The sequence below is a fragment of the Laccaria bicolor genome, genomic scaffold (genome assembly GCF_000143565.1).
Source record: "Laccaria bicolor S238N-H82 LACBIscaffold_58 genomic scaffold, whole genome shotgun sequence".
In the NCBI taxonomy this organism is placed as follows: Eukaryota; Fungi; Basidiomycota; class Agaricomycetes; order Agaricales; family Hydnangiaceae; genus Laccaria; species Laccaria bicolor.
The window spans coordinates 221,678-249,571 of record NW_001889929.1 but is presented as its reverse complement, the minus strand read 5'-3'; the positions used below and the strand labels follow the sequence as shown (position 1 = coordinate 249,571).

Below are 27,894 nucleotides of genomic sequence, written 5' to 3'. Positions count from 1 at the left end.
ATTTTCCTTTGATCCAGAGAAAACCAGGCTGTTTGACCCACCCATGAAATGCATTTCCATTGAGAAACCATTGACAGGTGTCTGGTTGACCCTCCAAAATTGCACTTGCAGCATTGTAGTTAAGAGACTCCTTAGGTGGAGAAAGCCACTTGTAGATCTTCTCCACTGTAACAAAAAAATAAAGTCAACTACACATTTGCAACAAGAACCTGCAATAATAATACCCAGTTGTTCATCCCTAATCATCTCAAGTGTGATTTGAATATTTGAGTCCACACCTACCAACCACAATTTAACATTAAGATGAGTATGATACTTTTCTTACTTACCTTGATTCATAGTACCTATTGAAAATATAAGTGAAAGCAAGAAAATGTGATGATCCAAATGCAACAAACCACTAATAGCAGCTGTGTTCACATTTTGAGCTGAAATGATGTTTATTATGTCAGCTTGAAGGTTTGTTGAAAACCCTCCATAGTCTGTCATATTTGAGCAAGCCTGAACTAAAAAATTAGAAAAGTACTGACTGGTAGGCATTACTTCTGCATTCAGAGCAGAGGGAATGGTTAGAGAGGTAGGCAAGTCAGAACTTGGAGGATCTATGCAGAGTTATCAGAAATAGAATATAGATTTGGAGCAAGGATGAACCAGTCAAGATAAGAGAAGGGTGTTGCAAGAAATCAACAGCCCCTTCTACATGGCCTTCATCCTGATCCACTATGAGATTAGAATTGATGAAGGTCAACATCAACTTCATAGAAAACAAATCAAGGGGTATCTTACAGGCAACAGTCATACCAGTACCCACTGACGCCAGGCCTATGTTCAGAACAGCAGCAATTGGTGGACAGGTAGACAGGTGAGAAGTCATGGAATCTGATCAGTGTTACCAATGTTGAATGTTAGAGGTTTAGGATTAATGCAGACCTGCGGAGATAGGGAAAACTTGTTGTGAGCACTCAACCACTCCTTCCCCTGGGACTTCACCTGCAAATTTGATTCAATTAGTGATCAATGTTTACTTTGAGGCTGGAATATTAGAATTTATCTTACTGGTGACTGGCGTGGCTATGTCCGCCGCACGGATTGTCGAAGATGGAGTTATCAAGATAGAAGGGTCAGAGCTCGGACGAACTAAATCATTGCTAGCGATGTCCGTGGATTGACGAATTGGTGGGCGTGATCTCGTGATCGCTTTCTTCACAATAGAAAACGGTTTGAGGAAAGGGTAATTGGTTGGGATACACATTGTTAGACGACAAGATGGAAGTTAAGAGGAAGATGCGTGGTCAGGCGCTGGCGTGGTGTGACTGTTTGTTTGGAAGAAACAACTCCGCTTTCCCAAAGCGCCTGACGTTCACCAGGAAAGATGCCCTGCGACCCACCTATGGGCCCTCCTACCTACAAATTCGTTGTTGTCAAGTCAATGATGTCTTTGTTCAGTCTCGAAGCACTCCCCCGCGAACCCCCCTCGTCTAGTCATCCAATGTTTCCTCTCTGGGTCGTTCAGCCACTGCCGACATCGTCTGGAAATCCTTACCCGACCTCCCGCTGCGATCAAAAGGAAACCCGATGGCCACTTTCGTCCACATGTACTGATGTAAAGAGAGCCGGAAGATGTTGAGATTCGAACGATGCGCAAAGAGTTAGTACACGGGCTTCAATGCAAAGATGTTTGAGTGCATCAGTTCAGAGTGAGTTCCTCCTTCCATTAAATCTGGTCCCCTTTCCACTTTACCTCGTTTTCCCTTTTGTGCCACAACCAAACTTCATTCCCCCCCTCCCCATCCCTCCGATGCCCCCAGTCTAGATGATTTTACGACAGTTACGGTCCTCTTAACCTCGTTTACGAGCGCCATGCTTCTAAAGCGTACAAGACCGCAAACTAGATATTTCTTCGGGTACGACAAAGGTACAAACAGGATTGGATAAGAATTTCTTTTGCTCCAACTCCATCTTTGGACTCCCACCCAGCAAACCGCTCGAAGCCACTTATCATGTGACGGAGGAGACTTCGTTGATCGTCAATATTTTTTTCCTACAAGTCGACAACGTCTGGCCTTTCAATTGCGGACCTGGCTGGCGTTACCAACGATGCCCAGCCCAACGACGCTAATACGGTCTCCAAAAGATCCGCACACCATGCTAGGTCACCGCCGTCCTCCCGATCATAAGTGCAAGCTTCGGTCAGAAGCTGGAGAGTGGGGATGACGGCCATCTTTCCTTTGGTAAGTTATCAACCTTGCGTTGCTTATTCATTCCCCTTTCTCAGGCTTTGAACTCCTTATCATCTCGCATATATTCGATCTTTTGCCTCGCTGACTGTCCCCATCCGTTACTCAGGTCTTCCTTCCACAGCACCCACGCAAGCCCCACTTCGATGATCGTACCATCTTCCCTACGTCCACCCCGCACGACGCGGCCACTTGCATTCCTTGGTGCATCGACTCACGAAAGAAACGTCGCCATGGTCTAATCCGTTTAACGAACTCGCCTCCACACCGAGCTCGTTGACCAACATCAACTCTCTGCCAGTGGCCGCAGGCAGACCTCTCACATACATCGATCGTCTGATCGGTTGCGCCCAGCTATATGGCTATTTGGTCATTCTCCTCTGCCAAAGCTCGCCCAGTACTCAGAGCTTCTCGGTTACCTTATTCCTGATGCTATATGGTATATCACCCAATGGCTCCAATCTATGCCCGTACTACGAGCAAGGTAAGCGTAACATCTTTAAGTCTAAATCTTAGTAGCAGTAGTTGATGGTGTGGAGTTTTTCAGCTTCAAGCGTCAGTCTCTGTTCGGGTTTTAGTCGAAGAACTGGAACGGCATCAATATGCGCGCGACTCTCTAGGTTCAACGTCGGCAAAGCCAGGATGTTTCTTTCGATTGAGCGCATTGTAGAGCCTGTAGATTGACCGATTTATGTTGTGATACTCAAATTACAACCAGAACTTGCACAATGTTAATCGTAACTTCGTTATCTCCCACAATATTTTACACAGTGCCGCTTGCCATAATTGCTTTTTGACGACGATTTACGATGACGAGGACTGGTATAAATGAAGATGAACTGGGTAGGCATTTGACAAACGCGTCACACTGCGCTAGGCATCTATAGATGTAGGAATTACGCGACGACTCATGGCAATATATACATTGCTTCATTTGCCTGAGGCATTCACACCAAAGAATAACGGTTCTGGCATTGATGATGCCAAAAGGCGGGAATGCGGGTTACAGCGGCAGGTGCCAGTGAAGAGTTGGGTTTACGGTCGTGCAGCATGCTTGACCAAAATTGGAAGAGGTGTATATGCGACCTACGGTCCGTGCCATGGAGCAGGGGATGGGTCAAGGCGGGCGTCTAGCAAACTTCGCAGCACAGAGAGAAGATTGCGAGGATTAAGTGAAGTAGAGGATGAAGCAGGTGCGTTCGTAGCTTAGAGGAGGAATGGGAGCGGAAGTGGTTAGTAAATCCAATTCTGAAGGGCCTATAACTCACTCATCCGAACGGCGCACTGTCCTCTGCAAAAAGTCTCATATGCACCTCATGCATCGTCGCCTCCAGGTAAACCTCAACGACAGTGTAAATCGCTCCAAGTGGGTGTTCACGTTGACTCGCAAGCGAGTGGATCCCTCAATCGTATGCGAAGAGCTGAATGCAGGGACATGTGCCGTCGACGCTTTGGATTCGATAGGGGAGTGACCAAGTGCAACAACTATCCGTCAGGATTTTCCGAATGCGCCGATGTCCATAGACCCAGCGATGTAGTTTTTCTAGTTCGCGACCAAGTTGTGAGCGCACCAAGACCTATTATCAACATTGTTCTGTGTAAAAGGCGGACAGAGAGCGCGATAGAGGATGCCAGGAATTGTTGTATCATGGAAATCTTGTATTCAGCGCCCACATCATGTGATCCCCTCAATTCGTGGCCAAAAGTTACAAACGACTCGGCGACGACCACCATCCTTTCATCCCCGTTCTTTCCTTGAGCAATACTTGGCGGCTTAGAAAACTCGTAGGACGACCTCTGCGCACAAATACTTTACGTTGCAAGCCGAAAATGTCCTCGCGCTGGACCAGCGTGCTTTCGCTACTCCTTCTCATTTCAAACCTCCTCGTCGGATTCGTTGAAGCTGCGACGGACGATAAAACACGTTTAGGGAATAGTACAATTGATAGGGTGAGACTTTGTTCGGAAATTCGACAAGGAGGAGACGGGCAAAACGCTCCGAATTTTACTTGGTCGGCTTATGAACGGATGTTAATTATTTCGTCATATGCAGACTGTCCAGCTACGGACACACTCGCTATATGCCCCATACATTGACCAGGATTTGCAAAATCGGTAAGTCTTGTGACTCCACCAATCCAGATTCTCTATTGACGAGCATTTAAGTTGGTGGGACTTTGGCGCGGATGCATACGTGGTACGTCTAAGATGAACAACTGAGATGCCCTTTGGAGTCGTTAATGTGATTGCGCCAGAACACGTACAAGCACATTCGTCTAACGAGAAATGTCCCATCTCAAATGGTATGCAACAAACGCCTCTCCACCTCTCCACCACTCACACAAATTCAAAGGGCTGGTTATGGTCTCGCCTCGCTCTGACCGCAGCAAACTTTGTCATCGAGGCGGAGTTCAAGATTTCTGGAGACTCCTCACATCTTTACGGCGATGGTGTGGCCCTGTGGCTAACGACCGACAGGGCTCAACCTGGCCCAGTCTTTGGGAGCATAGGTTCGTACCTCTTCCCCTTCTCAGAATCATTTCCATACCCACAATTTCCCAGACCAATTCAATGGTCTTGGAATTTTCCTCGACACATACGCAAATGGACGCCACACATATTCTTTCCCCAGAATCGTTGGTATACTGGGTGACGGCAAGACAAAGTACGACCTGGCCAACGACGGAGACTCTCAAGCTATCGGCGCATGCTCTGTACGTCACCCCTCCCTCTGACAAAAGAATTATATTGAAGTGCTACCAGGCAAACTTCCGCAGAACAAACGTCGCCACAAAGCTGAAAGTCACATATGTTAAAGACACATTCCTTGATGTTAGTCTCTCACATACATACACACTCATTTTATCGTTATTGTTGATTGCTCCGCTTCTAGGTCAAGATCCAACACAAAGCTTGTTAGCTCATATTCTTTTTTAATTTCTTCGTCATCTAACACAAGTTCTCAACAGGGGACGACTGGTCCGATTGCTTCTACATCAAAGACATCTCCCTCCCCGCAAACCCCTTCCTTGGCTTCTCCGCTATGACTGGCGACGTGTCCGATGCACATGAGTATGTTGACGAGTTTTCCTCCTGCCATCTATCTGTAACCCTGTCTCCAGCATCATATCAGTAACCACCTACTCCGCCATCCTCACTTCACCCGACTCTCCTCGCGATAAACACAGCAAACCAAGGAAAAACCCCTTTAGAAAGTCCGCCTCGGAAGACGAAGACGAAGAAGGTTCATGGCTGGGCTTCCTGTTCAAGCTTGTCTTGTTCGGAGGCGTGTGCGCTGGTGGATTCTATGGGTACAAGGAGTACCAGCGAAGACAGCGATATGGTGGTCGTGGTGGCTTTGGTGGGCTGGGAATGGGAGGCGGAGACAGCTTTGGGAATATTTACTCCAACAGCAAGCGATTCTAAAATGCAAGTAACTAGCATAGGCGCTGTGCGTATTATTGTATAGTTTGATATAGATATATTATTCGGTTTCCAGCGCAGGAGCTTAGATTCAAGAGATTGATTCGTCATTGGTTTGTGCTACAGCGATAGAGAGAATGGCTATACAACAATCTCTTTCTCAAATGCCCAAAAGTGACTGTTCTGTACAAGAAGTAGAGCGATCGAGGAGAAAGAGAGAGTGAATTGTATCTACTTGCAGGATTGTGATGAGAAAGACTACACTACAATTGTAACTACTGACTAATGCTACGTAAAAATGATATGAGATTGTATGCATGTACGCGAAGAGGGGAGGGGGGGAATGGAATCGGATCGGAAGGAGCTAATGGACACAGTTATACGTTTGGGATGAACCAGAGAAAATGCGGGAAAAGACTACACTACTAAAAGATCCAGATGCAAGAGACAATAGAGAGTGTGTGAAACTGAGATTGGAGACAGGACCATACAAGCACGATAGAACATTGCGCTCGGAAGAATGAGCAGGAAAGAGCAGGTGGACTCGTGAATTCGTGAGGTGATCGATTTCATCTTTGTATGCAACCGATTTATACACCGTATCGCGTCGCCAGACGTTCCTGAATTGCGGGCGGGAATGAGGCCACTTGGGCTGCCCATCCAGCAGCATCGTGTGCCTTAAACCCTTGGAGCAGAGTTTGGAACATATTGTTCAGCTCCGGCGACGGCTGATTCCAGCGGACGATCGAGTTGCAGAACCAGAGCAAACTCTACACAAGGGCGGTAAGCACGAAAGAACATAACAAAGAATGAAAGACCCATGCCTTTGCGATCCCTTGAGGATTCGTCTGCACAAGAACACAGAGACCACGGAAAGCAGAATCCTTCTCTTCATTATCCCGAATCTCATAGAGAGCCTGGCACCATGCCTGAGCGAACTCGGGAAGGTGGGGGGCTACTAGCGCTGGATGCATCAGCCCAATGCGACCTATCGAAACCGCAGCATTCTCGTGCAGACTTCGCGGTGCTTTGGGGTGCAACAAGATGGGTACCAATCTGGCGATCAAGGGGTTTACCCACTGCTGGAATTCAGCATCATCTGTGACCGCAATTCGTTAGCTACTGATGTCAATGGCCAGATTGAACGACCGACCTCTGCCATACCGCAGAGCAACTTCACCAACAGACCACGCAGCATTGTTTGAAGCACTGATGAACTCGAACTTGGGCTCGGGATCCAATTGCAAGATCAGTTCACTCATGATACCAGGCATGTGCGGGCGCAACAACACAAAGCATCCCATGGCCATATCGCCCACAAGAGCATACGCCGATTGCCTCACAGGGGCGTTGGGGTGTTTCAGGCATACGGTAAGCAAGCTCAAAAGGTTCGGGTGGCTTGCTCGGATCAAAGGCTCAAGGGCCATGCTGAGTCCTTGTGTCAAGCCCGAGAGGAGGTCTAGTGCGACGACAAGGAAGGATTTGTCAGGTTCGTCCAGTTCCGGGTTTTGCTGGTATTGTTGGTATTGGAGGAGGGATGTATGGATGATGTTAGTGCATCGTTCAAAGACGGGCGGCGCATAAGGCAGGAATGCTTGGCCCATGGCGATGGTAACTGATGCGAGACACTGCGAAGAAAAGGTTAATCAATAACCACAGCCAGTCAGAAATATACAATGCGAGAAGTACCTCCAACAACGGAATCAAGTCATCGTCATCATCTTTCAACTTCGCCCATCGATTGGTCAATGGCGGCATAAGGATGTCAACATATGCAGGGTTCTGTAGCGCTCTGCCCACAGCATCCGCAAGCGTTCCAACGGCGTCATACAGAATAAGCATATTCTTGTGCTGGTATCTGTCAAACGCGACCACAAGATTCCGTAGTACAGGCTCCAAATAAGGCGCAAGTTCAGGACCAGCATCTTCCTCTAGAGTTGCAAAGGCACTGCAGCCTGCTTCTTGAACTCGCTTGTTGCCATCTAAGACCATCCGTAGCAACTAAGGAAGAATAAGTCGTAAACAGGTGTCGACGGGGATAAAAACATACACCCTCCATAGTCGGAATGAAGTACTGGCTCTTGTGTTCTTCCGAGATCGGCTGTGTGGTCCAGCTCGCGTAGCGGCCAAGAGTCCAGCACGTAATCGACCGCACAAGAGGCTAGACAGGGATCAGAGTCTTGATCCTGAAGGGCGATTGCCTGCGTACCTTGGGATCATTGAGAGTGTTGATAAGATATGGAATAAGAGTCGGGAGGTGTGGCTCAATTGCTTCAATGCAACCTGCACGTTGTCGACAACTGTGAGTCCGATGGACCGAAAGAGTATGCAAATGACCAACCTTCCGCCATCGCGCCCAAAGCAAGAATACCGCTCTCTCTCTGGAGCCAATCGGTACTCCACAACTTATCCTTTAGGGGACCAAGAAGCACGTTGAGAAGGTCGGCACTAAAGCGAACGGCGAGGACGTCAAGGGCAGCCGCGGCACATTTCCGCAAATTCCATTCGGTTGACATTTCATCAGCGAAGTCATCGTCATCAAGATCATAGTCATCCTCTTCGTCCGAATCATAAGTTTCCTCGCCATAAGCGCTAAGCTTCTGCTTCGGCGCCTCAGCTGCGTCACCCTCGCCTCCGTTGGCGTCACGCTCAAGTCCGTGAGATTTGCCTCCTCCATAGTGCCTGGGCTTAATATCTGTCTCTTTGTCGGGAACAGCAGCATCCTCTGCGTCTCCTTCCAACCATAAAAGGTCGTCCTCTCCATAAATCATACAATCCAAAAGCACCGGGGCTACCTTTTCTAGCAATGGATGCAGGTAGGGTACGAGTTCAGCATCCTCGGCAAAGGTGAGCCAGAATTCGCAAGCTTCGAGCGCGACGTTCTCGTTCTTGTCCTTTGTCGAATAGAGCATGTATTCCGCGACATTTGGCATTTCTGGCATCAATTTCTCTGGGCGAGCTGCCAGGAGGAGGACCAGTGCCTGGCAGACGTGACGACGGACAGAAGGATCGTCGTCAGAGGCCCGTTTGAACAGGCATGCGATGAATGCATCGATGTGGACGTAAAGGGATTGGCAATTTACTGGGACAAAGTACGAAAGACATGCCACTGCATGAGACCTCATTTTTGCAGAGGGATGCTCTGACAGCATTAGGAACTTTGGAACCATATAATCAAGGGGCCGTGTGCCTGAGATTTCAACGTCCATCTTGCGAGGGTAGTCTTCACAAGCTTTCTCCAACGCATTGAAGGCAGCCTGAAAAACGCGATGTCAACAGTTGAGAAACGAAATCATTGAAATCGAAAGAGAAAACGCGACACGATGGTAGCGCCGGTGAATTCGAAGACAACACATTGTTTGCTAAGCCATCCACACAGGAATTGCGCCACCGACGACAACCAGTAAAAAACGGATAAGCTCACTTACCTCTTGTTTGTCCAAATCGGCCGAATCAAGCGCGTTTACGAGCTGCTGTAGACACTCTGGCCAATTCTTGGGCTCAAGGACTCCAAGGAATGTTACGATATCTTGACTTGCCGCGTTTCGAATCATGATGGAGGAATCATTGAACGCCTGTAGTACCGCCACCTTCACAAACTCGGCAACTTCTGGCGGGGCTTGGAGGATGTAGCGAGCGTTGTTCTTGAGCAAAAAACCTGCAATGGTTCGTATACGATCCTCTTCTTGCAGCATAGAACTCAAGATGTACGCCAAATAGGCGATATACTCGGGAGAGCGCGTAAACTGGTTAAGTTTCTGAAAAGATAGTGCAAGGTCAGCGGTGTTCGACGTGCAAAGACGAGAAGACAAGATCGGTGGCGTACTTGAGTGATATTACGCTGGACGGCGGTACTGGTAGCGGTGGACTCATGGATGGTCTGCAGGATTTCCTGTAAGGCGGCGGGCTGTGGTGTCCAAGGGGGCATTTTGAAGGTGCGCGCGTACAGAAACAAGGAGAAGGAGACGCGACTTGTTGTAGAAGACGAGGAGTACAGTGGCAAAGAACAGAGTAAGAACTAATAATTCCAAAGAAATCAAATATCCTTTGTGTGCGTCTGTTTCTCGACATTGAACTTGTCACATAGTCACATCTGCTGGATCTTTTAGCCCGAACACCCTGTTCTCTTTGTGGCTTCAGGCCGAGATCATACCGACGACTGTGCAATCCACATTTTTATCCTTCAGAAACAATTCACCAGCACCCGACCACCTGCCTGAACTCACCCTCTGTGGACCCCTGAATGAACTTCGCCCGAGGAAAGCTTTACAAATGGAACCGTCCGAACAAGAAGTCCAAGAAGATTGATTCAATGATTACAGATGAATGCGGAAATGCCCTGCTGTCGCATAGCCACCTCCAAGTTGAAGCAAAGCGCTCTGCTGAAGCCACACAATAAAGTGTCAACTCCTGCAAGTCCAGACATCGAACTCTAATTACAGCTTAGGCTCGCAGAAGAGCGAGAGGTAAACACAATGGTGAAGATCTACGCCATCGATCACCAGTTCTAGCTTTATATTCCCTGCCGAGAACCTTCGAGTGATCCCCAAGGCCGATATCTTATAACGGTCGTACCGGGGTGCTCGGGCCCGACGCTATTTGCGACTCAACGCTGCAAGATAGTCGGACGCGGGACTTATCCCGTAAGATCATCATGGAAAGCGGGACCATCACCATGCTTTCTCCCCGAAGGGTCACGCTTCGATTAGCTGTGGCATCCCCATCCCAACAGCAACCCATGTGCAGGTATACTTGTCGTAGGAAATAAGCCTCATCATCAAAAAGGTGAATGTCAGCCCGAAGAAAGTGGGTACGCATCAGGCCTTGTTATCCGAGGCCGTGCAACAGTATTCTTAGAGTAAGAACATCAGCTACTACAAGTACGTATAACGTAGCAACTAACACCGCTCCAGGCCTGCTTAGAAACATTATGACTACTGCATGTCCGAGTCTACGCCCACAACCATCCACAGGAGTGGAGTCCACAGGGCGGTCAAGCCACAAATGCCCCTTCAAAGACCATGAGCCCTTGGTTTTTTTTTGTGTCACAAGTCATGAGGCGTGATCTCAGATTCCACTCCAACGAGCTTGATCTCATGGGGGAACTTAGTGTTCCCTGTAATCGGCTATCCCCTCCGTTTCACGGCGGGTGCGAGGTGAGGAACACTAAACAGTCTCGTGTTAGCTGTCAGACCTAGATGGATCAAGAATTGATAACACTCACGTCGCTCTGCTATTGGACTGAACGAGTCCAAAGATGAACCAAAAGTTCAGAGGCACCCAGCTGCTAAATAGGCTAAATAGTAAAGTCTGTTCTCTCAAACATAATACAGTAACAGAGATGAACCTATGACGTCCTGGCTTTTCATGGCAGCTCAGCGCTCAGGGATTGACATCGACTGGATCCGAGATAACTAATTATTACCAGTGAATGAGCCGCAATGTACCGCACACATGCCTTATTAATTAAAAACAGCCTGTGGGTTTGATCCGTCTTGTAATTCTATTACTTCCCAACATCAGAAAGTTGGGGGGGTACCTAACCGAACCTATATGCGACCTACATAGACCTATGTAAGCCGTGATTGCGGCTTTGAGTACCCTCCACAGTTCCTGATGAATAACGTTAGCAATGCCCTCGCCGAGTCGGGCAGACTAACCAGTAATTCCTATCGTCACCCATTGAAGTACGCATGAAAGTGTTTGATCTTGATCATAAACGTAGTCCCAATCCTAACCCCGATAGAGGCACTCCCTCCGGTCTGATGACCTCGACAGGCTCCGACAGGCTTGGCGATGGGTGAGGGGCGGAGGGGTTCTTGAGATATGCAGCTAGAAATTTACGCCAGTTGCCCTTGGACGGAACAAAATGACCTGCTCATGTTCATATTACTGAGGTTAATCGTAAAGATGGTATGCGCCATACCACCAGCATGTTCTTCGACGCGTTTATTACTCGAAACGTCGATCAGTTGCTTTGACCGCTCTTCAACAACGACTACATCCGTCTTTCCTAGAATATGTAGCGTGGGGGTGGAGTAGGAAGGCGTGAACAGCGGATGGCAAAAAGGGTCGTTGAGTCTGAATCCAGATACCGCAACACAAAATTCGCTAAGGTTAATTGTGAGTGAGAAAGGAAATACGTATCAAAATTCAACGTACAAAGGCGGATGTGGAGGTTGATCATTGACCATAAAAGGCGGATACAGCTCAGGTCGTTCTAACTATGAACAGCGCGTAACTTGTTAGATGTCCTCGTGGAAGGAAAGAATAAAGATGATGCTCACCAAAGCTGATATCACAGCAGCGAACGCAGCACCTTGGCTGCAAAAAGTGCAGTATCAGAACACTCTTCACGATACTTTGTCATGAACCCACCTAAAGCCAAGAACGCCCTAACCAACCCATGTCAGCGCAACGTTGTGCAAAAGAAGAAAAAGAACGCACGTCAAATTTCCTCTCCTTCAACGCGGCCCTAACCACCAAAATCGACTCCTCCAACCCAAACGCCTTCGTTCTATCCTTCGACGCCTTCCACCATGCCCGGGGCGGCGACTCTGGATCCGTTTCGGCGATTGTAGCTTCGTTTGACTGTATTTCAGCTCGAAGACCAAGGGATTGCATCCTATTCGCTTGGTGGGCCAGCTCTGCTGGCTTGAGGATGTGGGGGGCGTCGAGAAACACTGCAATTTATATTCAATTGAGGGTTGAAAGGAAGACTCAAGAAGGACACCACCCATACTCACCAAAGTCAATGTCCTTTGCGCATTCTTTGCGCAGCGCTCCAAGCTACGGTGGAAGTCAGTCACTGTTGAAGATGCCCAGTGCACTGAAAGACTGACTCGTTTGCTGAATATGCTTCCATTCTGCGAGTATCTATGGCAAGTCGTTCAGTTTCACCTTGGTAGTAAAATGTTGGCACTGACCCATGCAATACTAGGACAGTTCTTTTTGCAGCCATGAATATGGGTATTACGGCGACTAATAGCACCTAATGTCTAAGAGGTATTTGATGGCACTGAGAGTGAGAGGAACGATTAGAAAGTGCGAACCAGAAGTGTGGAGTTTATGTAAGTGTGCAAAATGGTGGGCGGCTATTGGTAAATTTAGATAGCCGATCTCGCCTGTTCACTCCATGAATGCATGATACATTGGTATGCTAAATAATGGAATAGAAAGAAAATGAAATATGTAAACCACTGGTCGTAAAGCCGCATTACTCAGCGTACCCATCGTCCTCCTGTACCCGAGGCTTGATATTCTCAATGACGGTGCTCACCCTTTCGTACACAGCGAATACGATGGCCTGCCCAGGCGCGACGCGCAACACGCGGGGTGTTATACCTTTGTAGAATGAACTCACACCCTCGATTTTCCACATGTCCGATGCTATCGCAAAGATGCGTTGGAATGCTGATTGCCCTGGTATGGCAGGAGCCTTTTGTAGACCTGAGAAATAGACTGCGATGAAGAGAAATCGAGGAGGTACAAGGAAAGAGACGTACGCGTCTTTATAGTATCGATGGGAGCATTTGAAAAGGGTCCCATAGCACCAGAGATGAGACCAATGACCATATGTTGATATGAAGGTAAATCGACGAGCTCAGGTTGCCATTTGTGCGCGAGCTTCTTGATCTCCTGGTATGCCGTGAAATTCGCGCCTACAGACTCATGTGGGTCCAGAATTGAAGAAGATCGAGGCGGCGTACTGACCCTGATTGGTGGCCTGTCTTAGGGCAGTAAGAGAAACGCCACGATATAACGCTGAAAACCCCTCTTCGCGAATAATGGTATAGACCGCATGTCCTGCATTTCGGTATCGTGGAGCCTCCAGCGGGTCAGCTAAAGAGTGTTGCTGAGCCTGCAATCGGATCTTGACAACCTCCATTGGCGTCACAATAGCGACGGCTTCCGTCGTTCCAGCACCCAAACCAGCTTGAATATTCTTCGTCAAACAAAAAGTAATAAATGTGATCTAGTGGCGTACCAATGAAGATCATCCCGACGCTTGTCTTCCCGGTCTCTTTATCCGCTAACCATCCTTTGTACGCTTCAAAACTTGCGAACCGAATGGCCATCTTCGGCACGATTCCCGACAACACTGCTCCGAGACCCTTGTACAACGCGAGGGGCGTTTCACGCCGTACGATGTAGGAACCAGTCGCTAAAAACCCTCTGGGTTTCGTCTATAACGATGAGCGATACTTCGTGATCAAATTGTGTCTCACTTACCCCTGGTGCGCGCCCCGACTTCGAGAGCTGCATACGAACTTTGATGGTATCGAGCGGCTGGCATACCAACTATCCGCGAAAGGATGTGCGTTAGTTATTGCGTACGCAAAATTTGAAAAACCTACAGCCTCGCATGCGCCTGCGATCCCTCCAGCGGTGATGTGGGTGGCGAAACCGACGGGCTTCTTGTTACCGGATCGAGACATTCTTCAACGAAGTCGTAGGCAAGCTAAGGTGGTCGTGGCCAGCGTATATTCAGAAAAGTGAACGTCGAGAATGCGAGCTAATAAAATAGTAAGACACATGAAATGCGCGAAATAGCATGTGAATATCATACCGCGACCGGGTCAGCCACCACTGCGGAACCTTCGCTCATTCTCCGGAATGATGATAGATGAGCCGTGCATATCGTGTGCGGCAAGCTTTGTGTATGAGGAGAACGAACATTTCAGTTCGGACTCAAAGCTTGGGGCTGCCCCGAAGAATGACCGTCACCGCGGCAAGCTCACAAAAGCTCCCACATTTCCTTTTGAAAATTTCAAGTTATGGTAACGACACTGTCGATTCCCCCATGGATGCCTGCCTGCTTTGGTCTATAGCAGTACTCAACAATGACCCGCTCCCGGATTAAGATGAGCACCTCCCGTTGCCGGAAGGCTTCCACATGCTAAAGTAGGATATGCCTGCTTGCTTTTGACTCGGAATCATTTGGAGTACATCCGTTTGAGATGCCACATTTTCATCAATTTTTATCAATGTGCACATCTTCTCCTTCATGCATCAGGCATCTGCTATGGACCAAGCCTTCGGACTGGAATTTTGTCAGGACCGTGTAAATGTCATCGTGAGATTTGAGCTCTATAAAATCGATCCTATTAACCTGCAAACCACCGTGGAGATGAATTCAGGCTGACTCTCTGACCTTGCAATTGGCCTCAATGGGTTCAGTTGGGGCTTGACAGCCTGAAAGTTGAAAGTTTCGGTTCCGTTTTAAAAACATTTGCCATGCATGCATCTTGTCAAAAACTCTGCACAGAAAAAATTTGGGCTCTCAAGGCTAAGTTGCATTGCAAGGGGCCGATGCTTCTAGATAATATTGGGTCCGCCGAACCTGAGGATTTGCATGTTCCTTAATAATGTTGCTATCTCTGACTCCACCCATGAGTTTGTTTGTTGAGAGTTGTTCGGAAGGAGAATCGCTTCCCATCGATCATCGATCAGTGCCACGATGTTGCTGGATGTAGGAGAGAATGTTTTTCCCTGTTTTTGTTCAAACCACATTCACATGTCATATCTACTCAGGGGTAACAGCCGCTCATTTCAAATTCGCCATCCTCGGCATGCTAATCTTTATGGGCTTCTATATAAAGACCCTTTGCCATGCTTTTTCTCTTTTAACCCCCCTGTTCACCCACTTCATCCCTCTCGATGTGTGAGGGCCTGTTGCCCAAGATTCTAGGAATATCACAAGGCCAAAACTGAGACCAGAGTTTACCTGGAATCAATTTTTTGCCACTGGAATAACACAGTGCCAGACATAGACCCAACTTCCTAAAAAGAACCTTGCAGTTGAAACCAACATCCACCATCAACTACATGGAATTTGTTCCACAATCAATTACAGCTCTCGCTGGACCATCAAAGCCTGTACTTGCCCCATCTAAGAGTCAAAAACGGCTCAAAGCTGATGGTAGCCATGTTTTAGAAGGTAAATAAACATTTCATAACACTTTGATTTCCCCTCCCATTGTTGGAATGCAGAGTTTCAACAGGAACATCCAAACGTCGTACCAGATCGCTTCCAAACAAAAGTGCTCTTGGATAAAATCCGGGTGCGTGTTTGTCTGCAACCACTTGTGGATCTTATCTGATCTACCAATCCACAACAGGGGCTGAGTCCCAGCTACGACTACTACAAATCTCATCATGTGAAGGCGTGGTTCCAACGCCGCGTCAATACACCTGTCTCATCCGGGGAGGCGTCACTCGGGCAACATCATTGTGAGCTTGGTTTATCGAGAACTTGCAGCAAAAAGCTTATCATTTTTGGGAGACTTCCCAACTTTAAATGAGCAAGCCCTCGCAAACCTCGCCATCCTCTATCAAGCACAAAACAATCCCTCTCCGGATGTGATAGAGGTGTGGGCGAAGCTTCTCGGCGTGTTTGGTGCCACTCGGCAGGACGTGATCGCCTGGGTTACCCACCGAGTTCAAATGGCCCAAGGGAATGGCCAGAGGCTTTTGACACCATCAGATACCACATCTCCCGAACCACTGGCCTCACCAACGGACTATACATTCAAATCCGATCCTTCTCAGTCTCCAATCTTACCATCGTTATCTCGCATTTCCGAGCCTCATGCTCCGCATACCCCGTATCATGTGAGTCTTTATGAACTCCTCTATGTTCATAAACCTTACAATAGCACGTTCAGGACTCGCAGTCTAAGATAGACCCAACCCTGCAAGCCATCCTCGCAGGTGTGGCAGAAAGCTTACAAAAGCCACTACCACCACCAACCGATGTTCCCAAAAGTGCTGCAGAGTTCAAGGCGATGTTCGCTCCGTTTGAACAACATATGACCGCGATGCAGGAAATATTAAGTGCTCCATGATTACTCTATAGCTGCTTTAGATTGACTTTGGTATGTCCTCTTTGGGGGAAACATCTGCAGTGCTGATTCTAACACATTTTAGCTTTTGGGTTGCCAGCCCCCTGTTCTTGGTCCAACTTCGCCCTTCGATTCGTTTGTTTTCTTGTTAATACTGCTGCATAAGTGCTTTCGACGCTGCTTCCTTCCAACTTCTCGACTGTTCGACTTTGAAGATTCCGTGATACGAGCTCATTGCTACGTCTCATAAACAACAGCGAAACTCGTTATACAAAGACATCATCATTATGTTATAGATACATAAGTAATACTCCCGAAATGTAGCATTAGTAAAGGTATACCTACAGTCGCCATTCTTTGAAAAATTCCCAATCGCGCTGGGCGAACGTGAGGAGATAATCGACAACGGTACCGCCCTCCTCCTCCTCCTCTTGATCCTCCTCTCCTTCAGCATTGACAGTGCCATCCTGATTAGGTTCATTTTCTGGAGGTGAAACAGTTGCAGTGTCAGGCGCAGGAACTGGTGGAGCGGCATCAGCAGTATCGGCAAAATCCTCCTCATCAGCGCCTTCCATTGCATTTTCTTCCTTCGCAGCAACAGCAGCAGCATGAGCATCTTCAGCGTCTTCGAAATCACCAAGCGCTGCGGTCAAGGCGCCCTCATCATTGAAAAGAGAGCGCCAATCAAACTCCCCCTTCTGTATGACGATATCGTCTAATGATCGTTTCTGGTTAGCCTTACGGAGCATCGCTTCCTCGACGGTGTGCTGTGAGACAAAGCGGTAAATGTGAACATCACGGATTTGACCAATACGATGAGCTCTGGAGTGGCGTGAGAGGGTTTCACACAAAATAAGATCTGGACGCACCTATCCTCGCACTGCCTATCCATCTGAGGATTGAAGTCACTATCATAGAAGACCACGGTATCAGCGCCCGTTAAACTGTGAATGCGGTCAGGAGCTGTGGTTCCAAACAGAAATGAAGAACGCACTTGATGCCAACGCCACCTGATCTTGAAGACGCGATGAAACAAAATACCCTTGGATCAGCGTTGAAGCGCTCAGTAATGTACTGCCTGTCCTCAATCTTAGTAGCACCGTCAAGTCGAAGATACAAATACCCATGGAAATTCAGAAATATTTCCAGGATGTCCAATATCTTGGTCATTTGAGTGAAGATTAGGACACGGTGGCCGCCAGCCTTCTTATCACGTAAAAGATTCGCCAACTCCTGAAGCTTTCCGCAATCATACTGCAGCAAACTTGGATGTGGAAAGGCAATTTGGAGTTTGACGCTGGCGTGATGAAGGAGATCATCGAATGATGGCGGTTGGCTGACAAGCAGCTCTTCGTGACCAGAGAGCACGATCTGGGGCATATCCAACGCCACAACAGGCGGAGTAACAAAGGCAAACCTTTCGATCAAACCAGCCATCTCTTGTCCCCGCGAAACATATGACTTGACGGCTGCGTTTACTGAATAGACAGTATCCAGATGATTGAAGCGAACGTCGAGGTCGGATAGAGGAATGATTGGTCTGCACATCTTTTGCACCGTCGTGATACACTCTTGACCATAAATGGGGAATTGGTTACAGCGAAGGCGGTTGAGATGTCCAATCTGCGACCAACGGGCAATGGTGTTAGCCCGTTGCAAATATTCCGAGTAACGGCGGAATCCGGCGATAGTACGAGTGTCCTTTGGGGGTGGCTCTCCTGGAGTATCAAGGAAGTGTGGTAGATGGGATGTTGCATCGAGGCGTTTTGTCTCTAGGGCAGTCAACAAGGGCTCGTCTTGCCTATCGATGAAACGAAAACCGAGAGAATCCAGGTTGATGTTCTCATCATCATCATTAGCGAGCAGACGTTTACGAATCAACAACTCTTTGATTTCGAAATCCGCTATGGCCGACCGTGGCATAGCAAAGGAGGTCACAATGGGTCGAACTTCGAAGAGGTCTGGATGATTGCAAACTTTGCGCAGCTGCATCAGAATATTTGCAATCTTTTGGTATACTCCTGATTGCAGCGATTCTCGAGTTTGTGCACGAGACATGAATTCGTCGTACAAGAATCTCTGACGTTTCGATAGCGGGCAAAGGAGCAGATGCTCGTATTTGCTTGGAAGCTCCTTCTCGACGTCTCGCTTCATCCGACGAAGGAGATACGGCCGCAAAACAGTGTGCAGCTTTAAAATTCGTTCCGTTGTGTCCGCATCCAAGGCTCCCCCTCTTTCAATAGCAGCTTCCAAAGGCGCTGAGGGAGATCATGTTAGCCTATGACCTTTGCTATACAAACACACTTGCCAGAAAACCAAAGCGCAAACTCTTTAACATTGGCAAAGTTAGACCCTGACATTAGAAACTGCAACAGCGCCCAAAGCTCAGTGAGGTTGTTTTGCAAGGGTGTACCAGTCAAGAGGAGACGTCGAAATGATCTGAACATCAGCAGAATGTTCCATCGCTGCGATTTGAAGTTCTTGATCATGTGCGCCTCGTCAAGAATCATATAATACCAAGCTTTGCGTTTGAAGATATGGGCGTCCTTGCTTGCAAGGGTGTATGATGTGATGCAAACATTGAAATGGCTTTTATCGTTCCACCCTTGGCGAAGTTCTTTTCTTCTTTTGGTAGATCCATGATAACTTAGGATTCTAAACCCTGGCAGAAATTTCTTAAACTCCATTTCCCAATTCAGGAGAACACTGGTGGGCACAATCTATCAGATGGAGGTAGACGTTAACCATTGTCATAGAGGGCAAGAGCTGGAATAGACTTGCAATAAGATGAGGTCCCCAAATACCACGGTCACAAGCAAGGTGTGCAAGAAGCGCAATTGTTTGAATGGTTTTCCTACACGTTGAGTCAGTCAAGCAAGTAATAGAGTATTGCATTGAACCAACCCCAAACCCATTTCGTCCGCAAGTATACCATTGTGATTCCTCGTATGAAGGCTGACAAGCCATTCCAATCCAGATTGTTGGTACGGCCGTAGTGTGCCACGAAGCAGGAGGGGAGGCAAAATCTTGGCAGACGGATCCCAATCCACAGGTGCGACGGCGTATGGCTTGAGGTACGCAGGAATCTGCAACTCCGGCGCCTCTGCATCCAGTTCATCCTCCTGAATCTCTTCAAATATTTCAGCCTTGGCCTCAGGTTGTAAATCTGGGATTTCTTCACCCGCGAAGGGTAAGGGCTCGTTTCTGTCAAGCGTTTCGACATCCTGATCCTGATTGTCCAGCGCTACACTGGGACCAACGCCTGGACTCGAGGGTGAAGGTATCTCAACGTCTGGCTTATTCATAGGCACATCAGGCTCATCGGCGGGGGTTTCCGCTACAAAAGAGGTAGGAGTGCGACGAGATGATGAGACAGAAGTAGCACGCGGGAGCTCAGGCTCATCCAACATTTCACCTCCTTCTTCTGAGGGCAGGGGTCGAGGAGTTGAAGGCGATGAGTCGGAGTCTGGGTAGTCCGTCAGGTTGAGCACAAGGTTTGAGTGTATCTGACGCGGAGAGCTCTCAGGGTCTGGAATCATTAGATCGTCCAGTGAAGCAATCGACGACTCATCGTCTGACGGTGTTGTACGGTGTTGTTCGTCAGGCAAAAGTTGTCCAGTCGATGCGTCTTCTTCTTCTGGAGGACCTGATGTGGTACTGGAGGGCGTCAAGGTACGAGTGACTTTTTGACTTGGCAGCAGCATAGAGGACTGAGCCTCATCATCCGATCCGCCCATTACAACGTCTTCTTCCCCCTCCAGCACCGGTTCAGGGCCCTTCTCCTCCTCTTCCTCTTCCTCGCCTTGCTCCTCTTGACCATCATCGGCTTCCTCCTCCTCTTCCTCCTCATCCGACCCCCAATCTCGAAAACGGTCAGAAACACTGCTTGAGCGGCTTCGCGAGGCAAGCATCTCCCCTCGTGCGAGATCACCCTGCTGAGTTTCCAAAATGTGTCCCGACTGATGTAGGATGGCATCTAGATGCGCATGCCCTCGTTTCAGCTCCTCAGCTTCAAGCTTCATCCTCTCTTGTTCTCGAATATGCTTTATGAGAGCAAGTAATCATCAGCTCACCCATTCTAGAAAAATGACAACAAAGAACATACGAAAACAGCCTTTTTCCACTCCCCAATCACCTGCCTAATCGTCGACTTTGCCAACGCCCTCAATCTACGTTCCTCCTGAACCCGAGCCTTATCCTTCCTCGCCTCCTGCCCATCCCAATAACCTTGTATTTTATTGGCCACCTGCCCTGCTACCGTTCGCCCAGAAGATTTCTTCGACCTCGACTTGCCATACGCTATAACAGCCTCCACAACATCATCCCATGCATCACGCGAGACACGCTTTGGCGTGATGTACACCAACTTCTCTGGTCTGGTGCCAAAGAGTGCGTCCGTCCCTGGGATGAAGCGGCCGTCTTTTCGAAACTTCTCGACACGTTCGTGGACTGCTGCCTCTGCCAAAGCTAGTTTATTTATCTTTTGTACACTGACTTCTTTGTCGTCAAGAATGTTATACGAGGAAAGGAAGCCATATAGCGAGTTGTTGAATTTTGGAGGGATTGGTCGCTGAAGAGGATTTGTGACTTGATAGGGCGGTCGTCGAACTATGAGCTTTATTCGTTTTACATTATATGTCGGAGTTAATGAGGTCGGTGCGACTTTTGTCTCCTGCGGGGTCTGAGGAGGCGGTATCTAGATTAACATCAAGCAGAAATTCAGAAAGACGCGTATGCCTAAACGTACCTCAGAAGGGCGAAATGCTGGAGCAGAACGTGATTTCTTGGCAAGTGGCGGTTGCACAACGGCAATATCTTTCAATCTCCCGCTCCTTCGCGCCAACCCCACACTTATAGATTCTTCAACGGGAGGACATGGCTGCTCCTTGTCATCGAACACGACCTTCCTATCAGCCTTATGCCGTTTTGCAACTTGAGTTGTACTCTCTAAAGCGGAAGCTGGGCGTTTGCCGTTCCTTCGCGTGGCTAAGATAGAGATAGATTCTTCGGGCACTTCTTCGGCACCTGATTCGGTGGTAAAGGGAGATGGGCGTCTACCGTTCCTTGGCGTAGCTACGATAGAGATGGATTCTTCAAGCACTTCTTCAGCGTGATCTAATTCGGTGGTAGGAAGATCATCAGACACAGCCTGGGATTCTAATAACTTTGATTCTGGTTCTAGCGCGAATTCTGGTGTTATTTCTGGAGCTGGAGGTTGTTCTGGTTCTGGTGGTGTTTTTGGTGTTAAACCTCGTTCTAGTTCTGGTAATGTTTTTGGCACTTGTGTCGATTCAGGTGCCGACGCTGATTCAGGTGGTGGTTCTGATTCGGGTGGCCGTGTTGATTCTGGTGTTGGTGTTGACTCAGACTCGGATTTTGGTTCTGGTTCTGGTTCAAGCTCTTTTTCCTTCCCCTTTCCCTTTCCTCTCCCTCTCGCTTGTTCACGAGCAGCGCTGAGAATATCCCATATTGCAGCTGTATTAGGAGCCTTGGGCTTTAGTTTCTTCTTCTGCTTCTTTGACGTACTGAGAGCAGGAGGCGCAGATATCGAGGGTGTTGCGGTGAGAGCCTTTTGACGTTCGTTGTGAGCCCTGCGTGTTTGACGTGATGGGCCCGCAATAGGAGCAGCATGTTGGACCAAGTCATATTTGGATTTATACTGGTGAGCGATTGTAAGGGACGGTGAATCGACGCAGCTAGTATGCAGCGTACCTCTCTGAAAACAGGCGAATTATCCTGTTTGGATTCCTGAACACAAACGAGCTTGAGTCTGAGATGAAGATATACCGATAGTCAGACACGAACCACTGGGTTGAACGAGGCCATTAATCTGAAATGCTCCATATGAAAGCATTCTCGGATCTACAAAAGGAATCATTACACTTTCCTAGGAGTAAAAGTGAAGGAACGTACGAGGTCATCATGTCTATCCAGCACCTCCTCCAACTGCGCCTGTTTCTCCGCCAGCAACAGCGCCCTCTCCGCCTCTATCATCTCTTGCGTCACGATAGGGCTCGGCGCAGCAGCCTTCTTTGCATACCTAGACCTCGATTTTCCACTCCCATTCACAGAAGCCGAAGCCGCGCTGCCCTTCTTCCCATGCCCACGCACACTCCTCGTCACCGACCCAGTCCTCTCGCCATCATCCGAGGTGCCATTCACCGCTTTCCCAGCCATCAGAATAAGACGCTAACACCCCCACTGAGGACACCCAAGAAGAAATGAATAGCAGAATCACGCGTATGGATGTTGTTGGCGCTCAAACCGCGGAAAACAAAGGGCAGGTGGCCGATCTTTCGAGATCCTGGATGGTTTGGCGCAGTTCTTGGACAAGGAGGAAGCTAAGAGAAGTGTGAAAACGGGAAAGGGGCCAGTCCTGGTGGTGCTCAGGCGGACGCGCCCTGTGTTGGCGAGAAAGTTGATTTGGGTCCATTATTTTTTGAGGTGTCTGATACCCTTTGTTTGGCGCTAACAAACACCGACGCTTTCCGTCATGAATGCGTTCACTTAAAACACGACTCCCCAGTTTTCACGAATGATTTTCATTCAGAATCGTGATAGCGTGAATGCGGAAAACGTAGGTTGCGCGATGTAGGTATAGATAGAGTTCGTTGGGGGATTTCTGGTATGTAATTAACACAAGGGACTGAGGAATAATAAAGTAAAAAACAAATATCCAAAGAGCCGAGATGGTGGTAGTGTCACAACAGCTTGGTGATACATACAATTTTAATAGACATAAGTCATGTCGTTCGCGATGGCCCTCATAAAGGATTCGTATATTCGAAGTCGGGGAAGACCGTGCCATACACGTCCGAGACGGGTAGGCCATATGCTGCGGCTGCGTTGTCTTCGGGATATTGGTCAAATCTATACAGAGATGAGTCATGAACAAAACAGAAGGTATAACCTCGACTTACGCAGATGCGTCACCGTCCCCGTTGATTCTAGGAAGGAAGGGTGCAGTAATCTCCCTCGCAGCCAGCTTCTCCCAGTCCACCTCCCTAAACCAAGGATGGGCAAACACATCTCCAGCCCCATGTTGGAGATTGCCATAACGCCGTGAGGGATCGCTCTCCATTAGCTTGAGAATGATATCTGTCGCATTCTCGCTGAAGGCCGCCGGCCACTTGATGTAGGCTGGGCCTCTAGTAATTCTCTCATAGAGCACCAAATGGTTGGGGGGCGAATCGCCTTGATGATACGGAGGTAGACCTGATAACATCTCGAAGATCAGGACCCCCAACGCGTACCAGTCTACACTCTTGTTATAGCGCTGTTGGTTGACGATCTGTGTTGAAAAAAAAAATTGAATGAGATCGTAAGACAAACTACGACGACAATGAAGCTTACCTCGGGCGCAAGATAGTCGGGGGTACCACAAAGTGTCCAAGTAGTCGTCATACACAACTTTGCGAATCCAAAATCGGCGATCTTGATATGGCCATCGGTATTGAGGAGAATATTCTCTGGCTTCAAGTCGCGATATACGATATCGAGCGTATGCAGATAATTTAACGCCAAGGCAACTTCAGCGGCATAAAATTTTGCGACCGGATCAGGGAAGCGCTGTATCGGACAACAAATTAGAGACGCGGCGCCCAAAAGAAAGTTGTGAAACACTCACATTCGACCTCCGTAGAAGCGTAAAGAGCTCGCCGCCGGGGACGAAGTCCATCACCATATACAGATTACCAGCATCTTGAAACGAGCCCCAAAGATTGATGATGAAAGGATGCTGTACATGTTCGAGCATATGCTGCTCGTTATTCGTATGCTCAACCTGTTTCATTTTCACGATGCGTTCTTTGTTCAGAACCTTTATTGCGTAAAACCGCAGATTGTGTTTGCTGCGAACTAAGTGGCACCCTCAGTTTTGTACGGTGAATGCATAAAAGCAACATACCCAGATGGACACGACCAAAGCTTCCTGTGCCAAGGGTACGTTGGATGATGAAATCGTGTAGACGATAGGTGCCCTTCGGTCTTGAGGGCTTCAAGAACCTTTGTAGCCCCATCGCCATCATCCCAGCGTCGGCATCGTCGAGGCTCGCTGAAGTGCGTGCCGTAGAAATTGAGCCACGGTGGTCGTATTGCAATACAGCAGATGCGGAGGAGGATTCTGGTTGTGCTGAAGCTGTTTGTGAGAACGGGTATGTGTCGTTCTGATCAAGGCCTTTGTGATGATAGCCTTTGTGAGCAAACTTGCCAGCCATTCGCTTTATCATGGAGGGGTATGCGAGGAGTGTTCAAAGGGATAATCAAGGAAGAAAGAGAAAGGAGGTGGCTGTTTGGTTGAAAGGAAATCGACAGAAAGCATTGTTCGATAAAGTTCATTCTGATTAGGTCGGACGCAAACAGATCGAAGATCGGGACCAGGGCAGGTCACGGGATCAAGTACAAAGGAAGACGAGCCGGGCACAATGCACGCCCATCCTTGGAACAAGGCTCTGCCTAGAGGCAGTTCCTCGACAACACGTCTGTTGTAACTTTAAGTATCCGTTCCTATGGGACTCGTTTACAGGAAATTTAGACTCGCCAGAGGGCTCGCCACTACTCTGTCTGCACTGTACCCGGTCCCAATATCAAGACAATTTCCCCGCGTAAACGCCGAGTCAGGCAGGCTAAAAAAGAGCTCTCATAAGCAACATCAACAGCCTCCGTCGCTGAAACCATCACGCACGCGCATGAATTTTCACCCACAGAAAATTAACCAACACGCCGCCGTACAGCAGTTAACACATCTATCCACGCAGCCTCACAACTATCCAGTATTGATCGCTCACTCATAACGACGGCGACCGCTGTTCTTGTCCGACTCTGAGCTGGAGGTAGAGCCTTTGAATAAAACATGAGTTAAACGCTCATCAGCGTGTACGAAAGCGCTTACATCTAAGACGTCACCAAGGTTTTGATATTCTGAGGCTGGTACGCCCCCATTCCGCTTTCGCGCTCCACAAAGACTGACAATCGAATAGGCCATCTTCAACAGCATATCTAATAAAGCGGGGTCAGCGCCAAGGGGTATACTTTGGTTGTTCTCGGAGTCGCTATCGTCCGAAAATTGCGTCTGAGACTCCACAAGGAGCTGTAGATCAATAAGGCGTCGGAGGAGAGCGGTTGGTCCGGCAGATGTCCCGCGATCCGAGGAAAGTAGCCCAAGTAGAATCCATAACTTGTCAGAGACTCTGCCATCCCCATTGATACCCAGGAATAAACCAGGCGGTGTGTTGTAGATGAGTTGCGACTGGCAAAAGATCTCCTGAAGCTGATTTACAGTAAAATCGTCGTTGATTATTCGCAACAGCTCTCCCAGCTGTTTACAAATTTGAGAGACCTCATCTATAGTCCAAGTCAGGTTGTCGTTCTCGTTTGCGTCCAAAGTAAACCCATAGCGCGTCAGCAGTTGTGCATTCGTTAAGTTGTCCCCGTATGTGTTGAATACCTCACTGTGTGGAGGTATGGGAATATTGGAAACCATCTCGTAGAATGAATCATTTTCTGACGCATTGTTGTTGACAAGATCAGCCAGAACACCATCACGGTCATGAGCGCACTCGGTCAAGGACCCACATTCGGGACAGACATTAAAATCGCTCTAAAAGAAATGATCATCAGCGCGTCCATACAAAAAGAAATCTGAGAAGCAGTCACCTCAAGGTGCACATGGTTCTCATGAACGTGATTGAACCTACAGAAAGCACACCGCTCTAAGAAATTGTCTGACACTGATACTCGGAAGAAAACTAACGCATCTGCTATTGGAACCATCGATAGTCCGTGGTAAGCATCAACCAGAAAAGCTCGCGAGGACACGAGGGAGTAGGCACGCAGAAAGCCTTCCAACGTGGGTGTCACGGATCCTGAAGAGAAACCCTTCCAAATTCCAGAATTCCGTAAAAGAAGCGGTTCCCCGACATCATGGTAATATTGGATTAATTCTTCCTGTTTCATCGACAGCGTGAGACTCGTCAACATTTATATCTCTGTGGGTGTTGAAAGGCCCACCAGTATGGTCATTTCATTTTCTGCCTTTTGTTGTAGTACTTTATCGACCTCCGTCCCCGTCAGCCACGTCAAGGCTTGTAATCCATCTTCTGGGGAGCGCGTGGAAGCCATTTGCTGGTTCCAAAAAAGAGGGATATCGACTTCAGCCGGAAGGGCCTGCAGGTATCCATACCATCTTGATGAAGACCCTTTCAGACTGATCAGTCAACTGTGAGATATAGTATAAATATAATAACGTAACCTGAAAGCTTACATCTCACCGTATAAAGCCATTGAGAGGGCGATTTGTGCACCCAGGCCATACGGAACGGGTGGTATATGATCGGCGAGAGAACACGACCTCGTCGAAAGGACAGAATCTTTGGTTATTCTGACCACTAATTCTAACGCGTTAGACAATCTTTTGTGAAAAAAATCTTCAAACACACGCGTCGCATCTTGAGGAATGACATCTTCGGTCGAAAACACCCCAAGTCCTCCATGCTCATCAAAATCGATTCGAAGCCGTGGATCGATCGAAACAGAGTTGTTGGCACACCATTCAAGCAGCAAGGAGATAGAATCCAAGTCCAACATAGGACATTGGATTCGTGAAATCTGAGCCTAACTGTGGGTCGTCTCAAGGTCTCTGCTGAAGAAGTCACTCTTGTTTGTTATCAACGATGCGTCCAAACAAACCTTTCCGTGCGCGCCGATCCCCGATCGGTCTCCTCACTCTAACAATGCCACCCAAGTTATCAGTCCTGGACATCCTCCACAGGACAGTGGTGTACTCACTCGTCGGAATATCGGTGTACGGTATTGGAATGGGCGTCGTTGTCCATCGCGACACACTTCGGAGAGGAAGAGGTGGGTGAAGCAACTCCAAAATTAATGATGGTTTACTCACAGTTGGTTCAAATCGCAGAAGTACGTCCTTCATCGTGGTCGAGGTTTTACATCGCCACCTAACTAGGAGCAAATATGCAGGTTTTGGAGGAGAGGGTAGCGCTGGGCCTTCCCACGACTGTCATGAACGACGAGGTAGCTTGTTTCGAACTTCCATTCAGTTCGTTAGACGCTGACTTGAGACAAACACACCAGGTGGTCGAACAAAAGGAAAAGGCCCTTGCTGAACTTGCACAAGCGGCTGTTCCCGGACGTAACCAATAGCCCTTTATATAGACAAACGTTCACAAACGACAGTTTGACAGTGCGCTCTTTCACATGAGCCTTTTGAAGTCAGATTAACTCTCTCATCTGTGCCTCTAGCTTCGCACGGCGTAGTCCGTGCTCCATACCTCCTAGGGACCTAGACCCAGGACGAAGTTCGTTTTGCGTCTCGCGGCCCTCTCCTCCAATCTGTCGAGATGTAGCTTCAGTTCCTCATATTCAATCGATAT

The 27,894-nt window shown here is 48.3% G+C and overlaps 13 protein-coding genes across 13 annotated transcripts; 4 read left to right on the top strand and 9 right to left on the bottom strand.

The window, feature by feature from the left end:
* On the bottom strand, positions 1–1,251 carry LACBIDRAFT_180747 (uncharacterized protein; the record flags this gene model as incomplete). Its single annotated transcript, XM_001888748.1, has 9 exons — positions 1,058–1,251; positions 931–991; positions 787–879; positions 652–720; positions 531–561; positions 410–458; positions 330–345; positions 225–278; positions 1–165 (listed from the first exon to the last, which is right to left on the bottom strand). Coding segments are annotated over exons 7-9 (228 nt in total), but the record flags the coding sequence as incomplete, so codon positions are not given.
* A 1,318-nt stretch (positions 1,252–2,569) lies between these two features.
* LACBIDRAFT_313289 (uncharacterized protein) lies at positions 2,570–3,022 on the top strand. Its single transcript, XM_001888790.1, has 2 exons — positions 2,570–2,721; positions 2,785–3,022. Exons 1-2 carry the CDS (start codon positions 2,667–2,669, stop codon positions 2,919–2,921), a joined length of 192 nt encoding a protein of 63 aa, XP_001888825.1. The 5' UTR covers positions 2,570–2,666; the 3' UTR covers positions 2,922–3,022.
* A 1,045-nt stretch (positions 3,023–4,067) lies between these two features.
* Positions 4,068–5,663, top strand: ERGIC53 (ERGIC53, mannose lectin, ER-Golgi intermediate compartment; the record flags this gene model as incomplete). The annotated part of the gene is made up of 10 exons (XM_001888789.1): positions 4,068–4,187; positions 4,291–4,352; positions 4,404–4,434; positions 4,493–4,540; positions 4,591–4,747; positions 4,800–4,951; positions 5,001–5,069; positions 5,131–5,152; positions 5,207–5,309; positions 5,360–5,663. 10 exons carry the CDS (start codon positions 4,068–4,070, stop codon positions 5,661–5,663), a joined length of 1,068 nt encoding a protein of 355 aa, XP_001888824.1.
* Positions 5,664–5,820: 157 nt separating this feature from the next.
* Positions 5,821–5,979, bottom strand: LACBIDRAFT_313287 (uncharacterized protein; the record flags this gene model as incomplete). Its single annotated transcript, XM_001888747.1, has 1 exon — positions 5,821–5,979. The coding sequence occupies one exon, from the start codon at positions 5,977–5,979 to the stop codon at positions 5,821–5,823; it is 159 nt and encodes a 52-aa protein (XP_001888782.1).
* A 271-nt stretch (positions 5,980–6,250) lies between these two features.
* On the bottom strand, positions 6,251–9,588 carry LACBIDRAFT_240538 (uncharacterized protein; the record flags this gene model as incomplete). The annotated part of the gene is made up of 10 exons (XM_001888746.1): positions 6,251–6,430; positions 6,479–6,759; positions 6,814–7,288; positions 7,350–7,661; positions 7,711–7,821; positions 7,870–7,943; positions 8,002–8,217; positions 8,287–8,917; positions 9,089–9,418; positions 9,487–9,588. The coding sequence occupies 10 exons, from the start codon at positions 9,586–9,588 to the stop codon at positions 6,251–6,253; spliced, it is 2,712 nt and encodes a 903-aa protein (XP_001888781.1).
* Positions 9,589–11,373: 1,785 nt separating this feature from the next.
* On the bottom strand, positions 11,374–12,621 carry LACBIDRAFT_313285 (uncharacterized protein; the record flags this gene model as incomplete). Its single annotated transcript, XM_001888745.1, has 9 exons — positions 11,374–11,534; positions 11,587–11,771; positions 11,823–11,884; positions 11,948–11,984; positions 12,039–12,055; positions 12,108–12,343; positions 12,407–12,449; positions 12,503–12,536; positions 12,587–12,621. The coding sequence occupies 9 exons, from the start codon at positions 12,619–12,621 to the stop codon at positions 11,374–11,376; spliced, it is 810 nt and encodes a 269-aa protein (XP_001888780.1).
* A 255-nt stretch (positions 12,622–12,876) lies between these two features.
* On the bottom strand, positions 12,877–14,098 carry LACBIDRAFT_240551 (uncharacterized protein; the record flags this gene model as incomplete). The annotated part of the gene is made up of 6 exons (XM_001888744.1): positions 12,877–13,109; positions 13,166–13,321; positions 13,374–13,595; positions 13,648–13,846; positions 13,893–13,961; positions 14,018–14,098. 6 exons carry the CDS (start codon positions 14,096–14,098, stop codon positions 12,877–12,879), a joined length of 960 nt encoding a protein of 319 aa, XP_001888779.1.
* A 1,390-nt stretch (positions 14,099–15,488) lies between these two features.
* On the top strand, positions 15,489–16,507 carry LACBIDRAFT_313283 (uncharacterized protein; the record flags this gene model as incomplete). The annotated part of the gene is made up of 5 exons (XM_001888788.1): positions 15,489–15,600; positions 15,654–15,724; positions 15,782–15,893; positions 15,946–16,274; positions 16,328–16,507. The coding sequence occupies 5 exons, from the start codon at positions 15,489–15,491 to the stop codon at positions 16,505–16,507; spliced, it is 804 nt and encodes a 267-aa protein (XP_001888823.1).
* A 338-nt stretch (positions 16,508–16,845) lies between these two features.
* CHR16213 (SWR1 complex protein, SNF2 family DNA-dependent ATPase) lies at positions 16,846–22,681 on the bottom strand (the record flags this gene model as incomplete). The annotated part of the gene is made up of 11 exons (XM_001888743.1): positions 16,846–17,326; positions 17,374–17,448; positions 17,499–18,762; positions 18,813–19,224; positions 19,286–19,358; positions 19,409–20,547; positions 20,610–21,200; positions 21,252–22,163; positions 22,217–22,252; positions 22,310–22,366; positions 22,418–22,681. 11 exons carry the CDS (start codon positions 22,679–22,681, stop codon positions 16,846–16,848), a joined length of 5,304 nt encoding a protein of 1,767 aa, XP_001888778.1.
* Positions 22,682–23,268: 587 nt separating this feature from the next.
* On the bottom strand, positions 23,269–24,522 carry LACBIDRAFT_255253 (uncharacterized protein; the record flags this gene model as incomplete). The annotated part of the gene is made up of 5 exons (XM_001888742.1): positions 23,269–23,374; positions 23,425–23,795; positions 23,858–24,073; positions 24,132–24,361; positions 24,411–24,522. The coding sequence occupies 5 exons, from the start codon at positions 24,520–24,522 to the stop codon at positions 23,269–23,271; spliced, it is 1,035 nt and encodes a 344-aa protein (XP_001888777.1).
* Positions 24,523–25,213: 691 nt separating this feature from the next.
* LACBIDRAFT_313280 (uncharacterized protein) lies at positions 25,214–26,458 on the bottom strand (the record flags this gene model as incomplete). The annotated part of the gene is made up of 3 exons (XM_001888741.1): positions 25,214–25,342; positions 25,395–26,102; positions 26,159–26,458. The coding sequence occupies 3 exons, from the start codon at positions 26,456–26,458 to the stop codon at positions 25,214–25,216; spliced, it is 1,137 nt and encodes a 378-aa protein (XP_001888776.1).
* A 24-nt stretch (positions 26,459–26,482) lies between these two features.
* On the bottom strand, positions 26,483–27,088 carry LACBIDRAFT_313279 (uncharacterized protein; the record flags this gene model as incomplete). The annotated part of the gene is made up of 3 exons (XM_001888740.1): positions 26,483–26,700; positions 26,773–26,889; positions 26,941–27,088. 3 exons carry the CDS (start codon positions 27,086–27,088, stop codon positions 26,483–26,485), a joined length of 483 nt encoding a protein of 160 aa, XP_001888775.1.
* Positions 27,089–27,174: 86 nt separating this feature from the next.
* LACBIDRAFT_313278 (uncharacterized protein) lies at positions 27,175–27,369 on the top strand (the record flags this gene model as incomplete). The annotated part of the gene is made up of 1 exon (XM_001888787.1): positions 27,175–27,369. The coding sequence occupies one exon, from the start codon at positions 27,175–27,177 to the stop codon at positions 27,367–27,369; it is 195 nt and encodes a 64-aa protein (XP_001888822.1).
* Between the last annotated feature and the right edge of the window lie 525 nt (positions 27,370–27,894).

Coding starts and splice junctions, on each gene's coding strand:
- LACBIDRAFT_313289 (XM_001888790.1), top strand. CDS start 2,667: ATGCTATATGGTATATCACCCAATGGCTCCAATCTATGCCCGTACTAC. Junction 2,722..2,784: donor ATGCCCGTACTACGAGCAAG/GTAAGCGTAACA, acceptor GGAGTTTTTCAG/CTTCAAGCGTCAGTCTCTGT.